Source organism: Hermetia illucens, chromosome 1, assembly GCF_905115235.1.
Source record: "Hermetia illucens chromosome 1, iHerIll2.2.curated.20191125, whole genome shotgun sequence".
NCBI lineage: Eukaryota > Metazoa > Arthropoda > Insecta > Diptera > Stratiomyidae > Hermetia > Hermetia illucens.
The window spans coordinates 36,084,205-36,100,783 of NC_051849.1; the positions used below are offsets into that span (position 1 = coordinate 36,084,205).

Sequence of the window (16,579 nt, forward strand, 5' to 3'; positions counted from 1 at the left end):
GGGTGTTAGGCAATAGAAATCGTGGCCATAAAATAATTGCCGGCGATTTCAACTCATCAAGCTTAAAGTGGGAAAGGTTAATGATGAGCCCCAGGGGCCCAACGCTCAGCAAAAGCTTTACGGAGCTGGAGTGAGGCTCGATAGTCGATCTAACATACCTCTGTATCTCGTTAGTGACAGAGACTCTCTGGCAGATGAGTCAGTACTATACCTACAGCGACCACCGGATCATTTTTCTCGACATTAGAAATCAAGGAAGCACTGCTAATAAATAGGCAAGTATGGTTGGTTGCTCCACCGTCGAAGAAATGACTTTCCTTGCGGCTTTGGAAGGAGTTCGGAGTGCGAAAGGAATAGCGATGGAAATGGTAGGTTAGCTCGACGAAGTTTGAACTGCAACAGAAAACCGAAGCAATCGTGGAATCAGAAAGTCTCGATATTGAGAACATCCTCTCTGTGAGCGTTGAGATTTTGCAAAAGGGCAATAGTGGATTCGGAAAATCAGGGGCTGGAAGAGTAATGCTGGAATTCTCGAAGTAACCTAGTAAGCTATGCCTCGATGCCTATATGACCCTGTGGGACACTATCCACAAAGTCACCGTAGGTGACATCCCCCCCCAATAGTTGCTATCCAGTAAAGGCATCAGTTTTTTCGTTCATTTACAAACTTCTTCTTTCTAATTATTAAATTGATGATGTGGGGAGGGGGGGGGGGATACGATAGACTGCTCCAGGTCATCGACCTGGGGTGGTTTGGCCGATCGGAGCAACAGTATGGATTTCGGCCCATGACTAGAGGCAGATGGCTATTGATAAGTGCTGCACGAAATGACGCTTCGGAATGTAGATCATTCTCAATCTAATCGATGAAAATATCACTCAAAGCGATGGACAAGGGGTTTCCCGTTGCCACCCTGTTAGTTCCTTTGTATACCTTCCCTCTAAGTATCAGGCACATTCCCGCAAGTTTCAAGAGCATCCCAGTTCCTCTTTTTCACATAAAGGGCCTGAGATTTTTACTTAGTAGTCACTTCTCCAAATAAAGACGCACCTCCTTCGCCGGGATGCTTGGAAACAAGCAACAGCTCCACGTCGAATGACACTAGCTGTTTACCCGGAGTCGTGAATTCCACATTATTTAGTTTCCTGATGAGGTCCTCTCTATTCCTGATACTTTGTTTTCGAGAGCCGTTTGGCGTTATTTCCTGAGGGCGAGTTTGTGGCTCTCATAATTAACTGGAATTCGTGGCCAGGTTTCTGGATTTTAGGTTGACCCTTTATTCTTGGCAGTACGGGTTTGGAAGGCCAAAGGTTACCTGAATTCTCGATTATGTACTGGCATTCCTTTAATACTTTTTCCACCCATTTCATTGAGTCCGGCAAAGGGTCTTTCCTCAATTCAAAGTATTCTCTCGTTCTAAGTTTGGCCAGCAATGCCGCATCGTAATCCGTCTCCTCCACTATTTCTACCGCATTCTGTTTAAATAAAATATCGAGTTTTCTTATATGATTTTATGATTTTTCCTTGTCTCTGCGCTATCCGTAGTTTCTGTGGACGTCTTGATCAGGTCACACATTAAGGGGGTCATCCCGGAATCGCGGAATCGTTTTTTTTTTGCATCAATTGTATCTAGATAGATCTAAATAGAATATATGGGAAAAGTGATTTTTTGATATTCGGAGTCGTTCGGAAATTATAGTGTTAAACACGTGATAAGTCACATGCTAGATTTATGTCGATCGTCGTAATAGAGCTCGTGTTTATAGGTCCGAATGACGTTTGAATGACTTCGCTAAAACGACAAGAATTGAAGCCAAGGCCGCACATGCCTTTCTTCAAGAAACCTAAGGTTTATGGACTAGGTGTAGCAGATTAATGGTCTGTTAAGGTTTTATGGCTAAAAATCGCATTCTACTTTTTAAACGCGTTTTTCTCGAAACTGCATGTTGAAAATCGGCTGCCACCATAGCGCAAAATCTATTTAGCGAAATTCTTTGAAATTTTCACGACTTACTCAGAACATATTTCTACGGTCCGCAAACAAAGATAATTGCGATTCATTCAGTAGTTTTTTTTAGTCATTGAAGAAGCTTCAATAACGAACTATGCGATCGGGCTGTAAAAATTACTATGTACGCTCAAAATATTAATAAATTTATGGTCAAAAATTCGTATTTGTATCTTCACCGAGTTCTTAAAAAAAAAAAATTCCAAAAAAGCAAATAGAAACGGCCTTCACACGGGATGACCCCCTTAAGAAAGGGCTCCAGCCCCACTGTTATCCATGGCATGCAATGGAATTCACTATCCCGGACTGGCCGACGAGTGGGCCCTCCTAGAAAAGCATGGCGCAGGACAACGGAAGAACAATACAGTTTTCTCGACATTATTTTAGAATTACATCAAAAGTATATACAACATGAAAAGATATTTTATTTATCACTTGTTCAATTTGGCATGATAATGATTGCACTGTAAGTTCACAGGTTCATTTCCGTTTCAAATTCAATAATTGAAATGAACTACATTCCGTCATATAAATATTCAACGCGAACAACAAAATGTCATAAAAATTCACTTATACAAAGCATTCATGTAAGATCCACCTTGAAATCGGGCAAACTTTAGTTGCATTCAGAACATAAATGCATATCTTAACTGGAAAATGTCGTCTTTATTTGTTTCAACAATGCAATTCTCACGTTTTGTGTCTATTGTGCTGTCCCCCTTTATAATATTCCCTAATTAAATAGTATATATTTGCAATAGTTTCGAATCTGTTCAATGTTTTTATAAAAAGGGATCATGGAGTTTTGTTGTGACCATTTGCATTTGATTCAAAAGCTTGGAACGGTTGAATGTCGAACTTTCGTTGAAATGTTCATCAAATGCATTTATGCTTATTGGATATTGGATATCGAATATATCTCAGATTCATTGGAATTAAAAACATTACTCTGGCCTTTAATGAATATATTCTGAATTATTCTTTGATGTAAATAGTTTGGATGCGAGGCTGAAATTCAAACTAACCGTTTTTATCCAAAATTCGTTATATCCGGCGAATTCGCTTATCCAATTTCGGTAGCAGCATTATTATCTTCGACAGCAACCACATATATTTGAAAGTTTATGAAAGGCTGGTTTTTAGAAAGAAAACGAGTTGTTTTCTATCTTATGACCATATTTAAGCCGGTATTCATGCAAAAGGATTCATTCCCCACATTCTTTAGTAATTTTATCTCTAGAAAACGATCTATCTCACTTTTGCCTAATTATTCTAATTGGAACACATCCGAGTCGGATGGTAGTTATGCCCCATTTTGGACGGTCGTGTTTAGGGCAAGGAAGTTGTTTTGAGATGTTTACAAACTATCGCTCCTCCATTGTATTGCAAATATCAATTGTCATCCACTCGCAACCCTTTATTCGCGATAAAACCCCTTCAAACCCCATTTTCCACCAGCAACCCGTTCGTGTAACGGAAACATGGCAACACGCCATCTAGCGAATCTATAAAACCAACGAACGTCAGCGCGGCGGCTGTCATTCGAAAGAAAACGTCCGGACGCGTTGTTTGTTTTGGTGGCTTCTGGTGTAATCGCTCGCTCGTTCGTTCGTCACTCGAAGGAGGATTTGATTTGCGCCCGTCTAAGTTCCTGCCAGGAAGCATCCAAGCAAACCCAGAGGACAAGCGTCCGTGCAGTTCGCCGAGAGTCCTTAGCAAGCTGCAAGCGTGTGTGCCTGCAAAACGTCGTTTCGGTCGTCGCTTTCCCGCCGCGCGATTTTCCCACTCGCAACCGCCAGGAAAGTGCGAGTTGTTCGCTAATAAAGTCCGCTCGGAGCTGCAGAGGTGCTCGCTCAGTCAAACCCGCACAGTTCGACGTCGATTCGGCCGTAAGTCAACAGCGTCCGCGACCAGCAAAAAAACTTGTAACCTCGTGTGCTAAAAGAAAATTGTGCAATTCGCGGTCGCTTGTATGTGAAAGATTTCAAAATTTGGACTGTCCCATTTTTTGAGCGAAATCGAAAGTAAGCGGAAAATCGCGGAGGCAGCTGCGTCTCGTCACAAGTCGCGTTTGTGTTCGCTGCAAGACGGGAATTTTGTGAAAACTCCGTAAAGACGGAGTCCCTTGGAAGTGACCAGTCGTCCCTGATCTACAGCGGAGCTGCCCAGCACCTGCACGAGTTGGAGATATTCAGTACAATCGACAAAATGAGCGGATATTCGGATATTTCGTCAAAGCTGGAAAACAGCCGGTAAGTGGATCGATGCAGTCTCGTGAAAATTCAAGGACGCGGATCGCCCACATAACCCCAAAACACATCGCGGCTGCGGCCGGTGTCCTTTTCCTATCCCTAGAGAGGGTCTCCTCCCTGCTGCCAAGGAGCAGACCAGGTAGGACAGCGTCTGCTAGAGAGAGTCTTGCGCGCTGCTGATGCCATCGAAATCAGGTGATGTGGCTCGGAGCGACACGCCCGGCCCGCACCCAAGACTGCAACACACTCACAGGATTTCCTTCGACGCTCCCCCGTTACCTCTGCATCCTGGGCTGCAATTATTGCCAATGATTCGATCCGCTGATACCAATAACGCGCCCGCGGGACCCCATTTCCACTTCGCGTTTGCTGGCTCGGCACAAATTACACAAACCAAACCAAAAGCGTCTGCAGTGCCCGTCCCGTCCGTGTTGCCTCTCGCGGAAATAAACGCTTTCCCAAAAATAGCACGAGTTGGCGGTGGCGCCTGAAAAGCTGGCTGCGGCCTAGGGATGCCTGGTAGGGTCATCGACGGCGCGTGGCCTGAAGCCGCACAACAATTGATTTAATCCTCGCCTCAATTTGCTGTGGGTTAATGAAGTGTCTACGCGAAGGACGAAGACGTGGGCAGTCGACAAAGGGACTCGTCGCAGTCAGTGCTCCCAAACATAAACAAATCGGACGCAACTCGTTTGCATTTTGCGGGCATCGAAACGAAGCCTTGATCCACAGAAACACAAAAGAACGATTTTCATTGGAGTCGCGTTCAATATTTATGACTTTTGCATTAATATTTAAGCGATTTCTTGCCTGTCTAATAATATTGAGCTCACATTCCTTGGCTTGCTGCCTTAGGTGGCCTTTGTGGTCGATGCAAATGATTTACAATGCGAATATGCAAAGCGGTGGAAGCTAATCAACGCTTGGGTTCTTTCCGGGGTGGAAATTTAAGCAGCGGTTGCAAATAGCGAAGCGGTCAAAAGGGGGTTGACGACAATGCCTACGTTTACTCAGCTACGATTGTTAAGTCGGAAGGGAAGGAGCTGTCTCAACATAAATTTAGGAAGGTTCACTAGTTGAACCCTCAAAGGGGCAGCAGCACGTCTCAGCTTGGCATAAGGATTGGATTGGGGCTGTTTTTTGATCGGATGAACTAGGATTTCGGAGATATTTAGATTGTAGCTCCAGAGGGCGATTCAATTTAAATGTGCAAACGATTCAAATAAAGGGTCCTTTTCGATGAACCTTATCAGTCTTCCTTTTCCTAGAAGGTCCGTGGAAGCAATGTGATCCACAAACGAGACTACTTTCTTGAGGAATCAGAGCCACAGTGCCCCAAAATGAAGGTCCTCAACGCAAGTTTGAAAGAAAATTCAAGTTCAAAAGGGGTTTTTCGGGGTTATCATCAAGCTAGAGTATAAAGTTGTGCTTCATGTGATTGCATGTGAAGTTCTTCTTATTTACACCAGCAGAAGTTCTATTCAAAGAATATGGTGGAAAGGAAAGTTGAAGTTTTGAGGGAAAAGGTACGTTCGTCGGAGACTTGTGTGCTACGTCGCTTCATGAACGCCCGTAAGATCTCTATGGGGTTCAAATCTGGACTGTTTCCTGGCCATGGCAGTGACTGTATGCCGAGCTCCTCTTTACCTGCGAATAACAACTGTATCGATGATAAAAGAGATAAAAAATTTTACCCGCGAAAAATTTCGTTTGCTTACGGTACGAGGTCTGTGACACGAAGTCGAATCGTCCTGAGTTATTATCTTCATCACAGTGCTCATGCAGAGCTTCTACTGTCTGAACAACGCAATCTTCGATAATTTTTCTGTACTTTTCTGTGGTGCTCAGAGGTGGCGGTGAGGAAGACGTTGCGTCAACCCTGTCGGCCAAACCAAAATCAAGTGGCCGAGGAGAACCTCCATAGTGATGGCACCGGGAGACGCTGTACTCACTTTGGCTTGTCGTCCGTGATGCAGTAGGCGAATGCCCCAAAGGCCTAATCAGGGCGATCAGACCCGAGTCTCCCTAGTGGGAGCTTGATGGGGGTTGTTGGTTATGCTCAAGCGAGAAGAGACCTTCGGGCCTCGGCGTGGTGTTGCGTTTCAATACGGGTGCCGTACTCCTTAGTTCGGTAGACATTTACTTAGGTCTTGCACCCAGCAGATTGAATGCTAAGCCATACACTTAGTATATACTGGTATCGTCGTTGCTTGTCTCAGCGGGGCTCTGATTGTGGTCACAAAATCAATCCGTGTCCTAAAAAGACCGTGGGATTAAGTCTTCCAGGGTGCTCACGTAAAACCCTTAAGGACTTAATTGTACTTTTCTGTGTTAGCAGCGCCGCTTAGAAACGGAAACCTACCAATTGCTTTGGATGTTATGCATTCCCACATCATTACTGAGGAAGAATTGGATGCAGTTCATACAACACACTTGGGGGTCAAATCTCTCTCCTTTTCTTCTTCGCACTGGGGAAGGACTCTCAGATCCCAGCAAATTGAATTTCGACTCATAAGAGACGACATCTTGCCTCCAATCGTCCACAGTCCAGTCACGTTCTAATGCCCAATCCTGCTTTTTTCGAGCATAGCCTTCGTTAAAATCGATTTTTTTTGCTGGTCTTCGAGCTCTGAGTCCTAATTCAGTCTATCATTGCTGCACTCTTCTCACACTAGCTGACACATTTTCCCCTTCCAGAAATTCAGTACGTAATTGAGGAACACTTGCAAATCTACCTCGCATGGATGCTTGCTATAAGGACCGCTTGGTCCGTGGAGTAATCACCTGCTTCCTCCCGGACCCTTGTTTTCGTCCCAGACAGCAATCCCTGGCATACTTTTTAAAAAATTTCTAATATTTGCCTCAGAACAATTGATTCTTCTCCCTATTTCCCGATTAACAAAACCAGGATACGGGCCTTTTCCTCAACACTGAACCTTTTCCTTGCTGACATTTTTTTAACACAAAATTAGGGGTTTCACTCTCTCTCCTTCCAAATCTCCAAGGAAACTGATACTGAATTAAATCTGAATATGACAATTCTTTTATAACACCAATATTTAACTTTAAATCCCAAAACAGACATCATTAGTCTCGCGTATGTTGTCTAGACGTAAGTAAAAAGATGGAATCATAAAAGTGTTGAGTGCGAACATTTTTTTGTCTGGCACTGTATGTCCTTTCGATCTTTGACAGGACCTACGAAACGATAGGGATAATAAATTCCAAATAACCACATAAACATATACTACAGCATGAGCAACGCTTTCATTCTGGTCACAGAATTGCAAGTTGCAATCGAACAGATCATAAAGTTGGCTCTTCTGGACAAATATCAGTGTAGTCTTGTAGTGCTTAATCCAAGGATTCATTGCTCAATTAACGAATAACTCGACAAACTGTTGCAAAAGAGGATTAATTAGTTATCTGCAGGAAAGTATGCTTTTAATCAAGTATTCCTCCCTAGTGGTGCTAACATGCAAGTGATGATAGTGAAAAATAACCTGATTGATCGCTTAGTCAAATGAAGTCCTTCAAAGGCTTCAAACCAACACCATGAAGAGACCTCCCTAATAAACAACTTTGCCAAAATTCTTAACAGTATGGTGAAGGAAAGACTGTTCTTCTTTCTAGAAAATATCTGCAGCCAAGGGTAAGGGCAGATTTGTGAAAGCGGTGTCTTATGATATCAGCAAAGGGTACGAAAGAGTGAACCTACTCCTTGCCGAAACTATGAGAGAAAAAACGTGCCATCTGGCACACCTGACCATACGCTTACTGGAATACAAGGAGCTGAAGCTGGATGAGTTTTCGTGCTCGGTAAACAGTGGCCTATCACAAGGAAGTGTTTTAAGTTCGGTACTTTTAAATCTGTCCTGACACCTACCAATACGTAGATGACTTTATCATCCTTGCTAGGGTATAGGAGATGAACAAGTGGATAGGCTACTACAAAAGCAGGTTGACCTTTTTGTTAACAAATGTAACATCCTAAAACTCTCAGTAAACAGAAATAAGTCCAGCGTCATTGCAAAAATTTTGGTACATCAGTTCCCTCTAAAACAGGTACTGGAGATAACATTTCTGGGCAGGATAATTACGAAATCCTTACCCCTAAAAGATCACATCAATAATACAATCATGAAGGCGAAAGGAGCTTCGAGGGTAGTAAATTTTACCACGGGTTATGGGGATTAAAACTGAGAGAGCCGTAAAATTGTTCATGACCATTATGCTGATGCCGAAATAGCTGGACAAAAAAATAGCCACGATTGTGGCGTCGAGGTTGAAAAGATGCTTGGGTTTAACAAAGTCTTCACCGCATTATGTGGCCCGTGCTCTGGCGGGCGAATAGTTTTTTTATAAGAAGGAAACCAGCTCTAGATGGAGCAGTTGATCAGCTTCTTAGAATCAAGCTATGCATCTACTCTCACGTTTTATTTCATATTTCTTTTACTTTGCTTTTTGTGAGAAAATGTGATTGTCGCTAGTCGCAATTCTGAACTTCCCTGAATTCTGAATATTTCAACGTAGAGTTATTAACTGAAGCATGGAGGATACTGCGCCCATACTTGCAGAATTATTTGCTGAAATTCTTTCAAACCCCGGGCGTCATGAGGGATTATTTTCTTGTCTTGGTGTTATCCCACTGATGTAGGTTTACCATTTGCATAGCATTGATTATAATGACAATGAGACTGAAGTACAATTTCATTGAAAATAAAACGATTGCCTTACCCTACGGATTTCTTCCCCAACGCAATTCTATTTGCCATTTCTCGCGTATATTTCCTTTGCCTTAGCCCCTCTCATCTGTGCGAGGAATTGTGCGACAAATTATCGGATATCCCAACTGTAGTTTTCCCTCCCTCCTTCATTGTTTGTGGTTACTGTAACCTCCCGATTTCCCACTACTTCTCAGTACCTCCTTTAAAGCTTCCCTTCCCTTGTGTGCTTTAATGAGCACCGCGCTCGGTTCACCCTTACCAGAAATCACTTAAATCCCACTATTGATCTTGTCCTCTACAACTTGCCTGTGCGTACCAATTTTCAGATGCGTCGCCGCTACTGATAATCGAATTCAATTCGCAAATCGCTCGTATCAATTCTTATATTGTTGCAAAGTCCGCTAAAGTCAATTTTCGAAAGGGCAAGTTCGAAGGTTTGAATGTGACGAAGCTCTCGACTCCTTTTATGCCATCCTCACCAATCTCTTTGTTAACTTTCCATTTTCTCTCAGGTCACAAGTCTGAAGCACGTTGTAAGAAAAAAAAAACAAATCCTGCTGAATCCATGCTGATCTCATTCACTTTAAAGCTTTGCGATCTTCAGTGAAGCCGTTGATATCTTAAGTCCAGGAAGGAGTACCTGGCTAATATCGAGGCCGTCTTAGTTTCATAAATTTCAGGCACTTTTGGTCTTATATCATTAACACGCAATTTCGCCCAGTGTTCTTCCACTTCATTCAGTTTTCTTGTTCTTTTGCTGAGTCGCCGCGATTCTCGTGGAACCTACCTTGTAATTACTTTTCCTCAGTGTATAACTCGTTTTCTCTTTCTTTGTTCCTTCTCTGACTTATTGCAAACTCTGCCCACACCTGCAATATCCTTCCTCATCCTTACTTTTTTTGGTGGAGCATCTAATTGCTAACCTTGATGCCTTTGCTAGCCTGGGTCCTGACAGCTTTCCCAACCTCTTTTTACTAAAAACCAAACAATTCATTTCCTTTTCTCTCTGAATAATTTTTGACAAAAGCCCCGAAGGTTGTCATTTTAATTTCGTGGCCAAATATCTAATTATTGCTCCGCCCCTGGACCCTTTCCCACGGCTGTGATTGTCTTGCCATAGAAAAAGTCCACACAGAACTTCTTTCGTGTGGACTATTTTATCCGACTTCGCTCTCTTAATCTCCCTTATTTAAAAATACGCAGAACCTTTTTCATATGTGTTCTCTCCTTAAACTTTCTGCCCAGAAAATGTCTGTAAATAACAAGCCTAAAATACTTGAGCGTCTTCCTTAGTCGATGCGAAGGGCGGGTTCGGTTTTATCGAGAAATGAATAAGGCTTCTTGACGCATATATGGTTTTGGGATGCCAGCCACTTGGGCTAGTCACCCAAATTTCTATCTGCCCGATAAATATTGGCACCCTTACTGGTAAAATGGAGGAACTCCCAAAATCGGTCCGAGGGGGCATCGATATCTACATTTTTAAAACAAGTCAGGAAACCGGAAGCTGGACGCTTAAGGTATGAAAGGTTTTGTGTGTTTCTTTTATAAAGACATTTGAGTGTGCATTTGTCCCATTAATACGTAGCACGTAATATATGCATATATAATGGAAAATATCCACTTTTGACAGTCTTGAATTTGCAAAGAAGTGACAACTTTCACCTATTATAACTTTGATAGTAATAGTGCGATTTCCACCAAATTTGGTAGGATCATGCTCTATGCTGCAGCCAATATTGCTGCAATTGTGGTGCTAGGATGAACTCAAGGGGGTTTTACAGCCAATTTCCTAAAATTGTACTAATATACTATTATTAACTTTATTTGAAAGGATATCGGTAAGGAAGGTATTTCGGAGCCTAGGAACCATATAGTGGCAGCCTCTGGATCTTTTTCAGATTTTTCGGTTCGGTAGTTTCTGAGAATGGGTCCTTTAAAGAGATGATCACTTTAGACCCCCCGCACTCCCCATCTTTCAAATAAATGTCAAAACCAAATTTGGTAAGATCATGCTCTATATTATAGTCTACATTGCTGGTACTAGGGTGAACTTAAGGAGGGTTTTGCAGCCAATTACTACAAATTATAGTAATATACTATTATTAACTTTATTTGAACTGATACCAGTATGTAGAGTATTTCGGTGCCTAGGCACCAAATAGTGGCAGCCTCTTGATTTTTTTTTTCAGATTTTTCAGTTGGGTAGTTTCTGAGAATGGCTCCGTTATAGAAATTATCACTTTCAACCCACCCCCCATAAAACCTCAAAAAAACGTAACGAGTCGAGCATCACAAAACTTCCTTAACAAGCACTCCGTGATTCCGCGAGCAGTCTTCCTTACATTGTCACTCTCTTATCCATAAGAGTATTTTCTTCTCTCCCCTTCGGTCACTCCAAAACGCAAAAAAAACATCAGGGGTACCTTTCGCGAGAAAGTCGTCGTTCGTGCATCCACAACCATCCTCGGCACATCATTCGATCAGAGTAATGCGTAAATAAATAAATTCTGTACATTCCCCCCGACGTACCGCTATTAAAAATGCAGTTGCTGCACACAGCATGGGCATGTATGGTGTTGTAAATTAAGATTTAGGAAAAAGTTAATGCTTTGGTGCAATATGAATTTGAAGGGAGATAATGGAGGTGCCGGAGAATTTGTCATCCCTTGCATTCCGAACGAAATAAATTCAATGCTCTATTCTGTCATTTAGGAGTCAATATACTCCGCTCATTCCAGAGGAATGACATCAAAATCATTTAATAGTAAATATCAAAAATGATGCCATTATACTTCCCGTTTATGTACAATAAATCAGAATTCCACCCTCTTCTTTTGATAGAAGAACGTCTAGCATTCCACACTTGTGAGTCTCACGTGTTTTTATTCGATAATGTTTCAATGTCAAATTTGTTGTTAATAATTTAATAGACTCATAAAAGTTGCATAAAAATTGTTAGAGCTTTTTGTAAGCAATTCTAGTATGTCTTGAAATCGAGTTCAGTTTAAATGCTTCACGTGATTGCTTATCAATTATGGAATATTCGCCATTGCTCGGGGTACTAAAAGCTGTCACTACTTATTGATGAGAAAGCCTCATGAATTGCTTCTCGCGGAGATGAATTAGAATTCGTTTCTAGTATTTATAGAATTAACTTAAGTAACAATTGGGCGCGATAAATTTCTTTTCGAATTTGCGTAAATCTCTTACCTTTTTTTCATTTCGCGAAGCTCTCACTTGGTTTGAGCTGATTTCATCTACGAATTTCTGTTTGCATTATTTTTAGTTCTGATATTTATTAGAGTGGAATGGCTACAACTACGAAAACCACTCGAATTAATATTTATTTTCTTTCCAATTTTGACGCTAGCCTGAGTCTCGCAATTTGAGAGTAAAGGAAAAGCCGGGAATAACGCATTTTCCAATTTAGAATTTCTCACGTAAAATTCAATTTGAATTTAATGTCTATCCGCCAAGATATCTCGCAATTGCCAAAGCTTTTTATATTACTTTTAATTGAGTCGTTTTCCTGGCGCACATATTTGAATGTTTAATACTTTTTGTCCACTTAGAACCATTTTACATCACTACAAGATTAATTTTAGCATGAGAGACTTTTTTCAATTTAAGTTTTTATGACCCTTGCATAAACTCCCGCATCCCACATGCCTTACACTGAGTTTTCATAGACCAGTTTGTGTATCTCCGCTGATATAAACAAACCACTGTACGCAGTCCTCGATCACATCATCGCATCTACCAGTTTGTTTTATAAACAAATTACGGAGCATTTCTGATGAAAAAAAGACAATTGTGTCTTCCCCGAAAATTACTATGAGTAAATATTGTCGAACGACAGACGATTTATAGCGCTCTATTTTGCCAGTAGAAATATTTGCCAAATTTTCCTTTTGATTTTCTTTGAATCGAAAATACTGTCCATAGGCTTTTTCTTGGAATGTGTGAATTTTCGGGAAATAAAACAAAAAAAAGTATTTTTTTCTTTTTATAAGAATTCGAACGCGTCACTAAGGATATTATCTGGTACTCATAAATTATAATCTATTCATAGATTCTAGTTGAATCTGGTTTTCAATTTGCGCCGTTGTCGAAGGGAAAATTTTTGGAAATTCAACGCGGTTGGGCCATCGTTTCTTCACGTGTGAGGTTGTTCACGTTTGGTTACAAAAGTTTCTGCGGGGAAAATTATATTAAGCGTTCTGAAATCACATCGTCAACGATATTTTCAGATATGTGAGATGCGTCCATATTTGCTATAGAGGGTGGAAAATTCGACGTAACAGACTTGACCCTCTAATTATAATCAAGGTATGTCGTCCCAATAGTAATTTGAAAGCTTCACGACTCCATCTAGATCAGGTCTTTCATCGATCGAAATGGCGAAACCAATCAAGAAGGGCCAACCTCGATTCTGAATGGGACAAAGGCTGAGGAACTAGAAGAGGGCTTGTGAAAACATACGCTCTCCTGAGCTTAGTTGCACTTATAATTTGAAAGGTTGAATTCCATTTTGAACTGACAAAAATTGTATGCTGAAAGTAAAGATACACTTTTCAATGAGTTTGATTTTTTTTGAGTTTTTGTCGCAGTAGAAGATTCGTATGTCGGAGCGCTTGAGAAAATACAATTTGATGACTTTATCAACAATCGTTGTCACTGCGGCAGAAAGATCCGCTAGATTGATAGATGCCAATCGGGGATAGAGTAACCGAATGAACTAAACATTTTGTCAAAATTGACTGTACACCGCGACTCGTAAGAAACATACATGTCAAAGGCTTTTTTTCACTGAATATAACCTTGTGCGGTGTCAAATGAAAGGTCTCCATTAGTAATTTCAAAGCAGTTTTGACAATTGCACAGTGGTGAAGGGGGGAGTTAGAAAGATGTTACTCAAATCAAGGAATAACTCTTAGAAATCATCAAAAATTAAGGAAAAACACGACGATGCACCTATGACATCTAGGCCTCAAAATATCCCCATTTTGGTATCTGCTTAATTAAAGTTAATAATAGCATATTATATTTTGAAAATTTACTGGAACTTCGTGCTAAAAGTGTAATGAAGGTAATGTAGAGTACCATTTTGGAAAGTTTGGTGTGAATCTTACTATTATTAACAGTCTAAATATCTAAATTTACTGCATCCCATATGATGTATATGTATGGGGTTTACCAATAAGAACGATGGAAATTTAAAATACAGTAATTTTGCCCAAATATGGTATTTATTGTTTTTATTCCGTTGTATATTCTATGCCATTTATGATTTAAATACGGCTTCTCTTCGTTGGTTCACTCGGACACACCAATTTTCAATGACCCAGTGCATTATTTCGGATGGTATGGCGCTAATGATGGCTCGAATGTAGGCTTCAAGTATATCAAGAGTTTTAGGATTGTTGGCATAAACCTGTGCCCAATGTGTGTTCACTGAAGAAGGGAACAAGTAGTTCCCGAAATGTCGGTATTTGTAAAAAACTACCACCAGCGACACAGATAGTGTTGCGTTTCAATTCTTATTTAACATGGCTCCATAGAAAGTATTCCAATGGTGTTAAATCACACGATCTACGATGTCGTTTTGGTGGCTTAGTTTCAGGTAAACTCACCTTCCAGCTTATCAATTGTGCGATTTATGGCGAACTAAGGAGTAGCGGAATTTTGGCTGCGTTTAGCAGGAAATGCTCTTTGAGTTGGATCAAAACTTCTGGAAATTTGGTAGAATATTGGACGTAACGTAAACTCATTCAAATGTCAAACCTTACTGAGCACAACTAACACCAGATATAAAACATCCATCTATAAGCACGCTCGCTATGAACTGTCAAAATTTTTTCATTCCTAATTGTACATCCTTTGGATCGAATGCTAGTATCACATTAAAGGAAATAAATATACATTCATTACGAGCTTTGTACAAATGACCCACCAAACACTAAAATATTCCTACATGAAAAATCCACAAAATCGTTGATACCTCTAGCGTTGAGGCCCTACTTCCGATTTCTTTCTATTAGTTCTTTCAATCGCCTATTTTGGATGTCCTCACAACTCTGTTGAACTTGCAGTGTCATCTTTTTCCCGGATAAATAATCTCTTAACAATTTGTTTTCGATAGAATACCTTTATCATAAGCACCTCCATTTTTTTATTCTCTTGACTGCCCTACATTTTGCCCTTTATCGCTGGTTCGAACATAACCAGAGCCGTAGAGAGATAATCAGCGTTCGAAGTGAAAATTGCGCGGAAAAACAGGGTCCGGGATGAAAATTATGCGGATGAGGGGGCCCGAGGTGAAAATTGTATGGGTCGCCTACTATTCCTTCTTTTTATTGATATTTCTATCCTAGTTTCCTGAGAAAACTTCGGGCCCAAGGGGAATTTCCCCTTTCCACCCTTCTCTCGTCAGGCCGGAACATAACCATTTCTAGTGAAGATAATATTAGATTGTGAAGTAAGTTCCTCCGCCATCATCCGCAGCGGTCAGTAGAGCCTTCAACCACTTCCCCACTGGGTATTACAAGTGGTCAATGTGGAACTTAAGGGGTCGCAGCTCTCTAACCCTGCGAGAAGTGGCGGACGCAACACGCAAGCAAAAGTAATCGACCATCAGATGGTGGTCCCTTTGGAGGTCGATGTCAGCGCGTCTTTTGTGGCGCACATCCAGGAGACAACTCATAAATCTACTGCTAAACGGAAAATGGTCAATTTGATTGTCTGCACGGTGTCGGTTAGTTGGAACGTAATTGACTTTATGGCAGAAAAAGAGCAAAATGCGTGGAAAGGGGCGAAATTCGGCATAAGGAAGGATTGCCAAGAGGTTGGTTTTGAGTTCCAAAACGTCATGAAAATCCTGAAATTTTCAAAATTTAAATTGGCAATTTTAAGTTACTATATCTACGAAAATAAGCTCCTAGGGAATTTTGAGGATACCGCTGTCGAAAGGAAAAGTTTGAAAATGGCCTTATGAGGTGGTTCCGACAAAGATGGAAAAGTTTTCGAAATTTTGGAGAATCGGAAGCAGGTTTTAAATGCCGAACGCTTTCCAAGTAAGTCCAATCCGGGCAATAGGACGGAGAATAATTTGAATACATCAAATGCCTCGTATTGAAGAAAATAGAACGATATTTGCCATTACCGATTCGGGAATGCCGACAATTAAGACAAAGAGTGTGCAACCGTAAAATGCATAAAAAGACCTAAAATGACTGACTTCCTAGAAAAAACGAGATTTTCATTTTATCGTGTATGGCATGACCAATAAGACTAGACGCAGAGAACCAATTGAATTCTTAGGGGGCACGGGACGTGATTGCACATTCGGGGGGAAGTTTAATCGGCTCGCAATCACACACACATCCGCTGCATCCATATATGGCACTAAGTGAACGTCGAACATGTGCAATGGTTTTATTCCGGCATACAAATTCAAGCAATGTGCCGGCACACGAATAACTTCACACTTATCTAGCAATCTATCCAAGGAAATTAATCGTAATATTGTCATCCCACGGAGTTTTCACATTTTTGGGCTATTCTTATTCATGCCTTCTGATCAGTTTTC

At 41.0% G+C, this 16,579-nt stretch overlaps 1 protein-coding gene across 1 annotated transcript in view; it reads left to right on the forward strand.

Annotated features, from left to right (window-relative positions):
• The first annotated feature begins 3,541 nt into the window (after nt 1-3,541).
• The window catches only part of LOC119648802 (dentin sialophosphoprotein), a 70,707-nt gene continuing 57,669 nt past the window's right edge, over nt 3,542-16,579 (forward strand). The window contains exon 1 of the mRNA XM_038050654.1: nt 3,542-4,261. Within this exon, the coding sequence (XP_037906582.1) occupies nt 4,218-4,261 (44 nt within the window). The 5' untranslated portion in view covers nt 3,542-4,217. The remainder of the gene's footprint in view (nt 4,262-16,579) is intronic.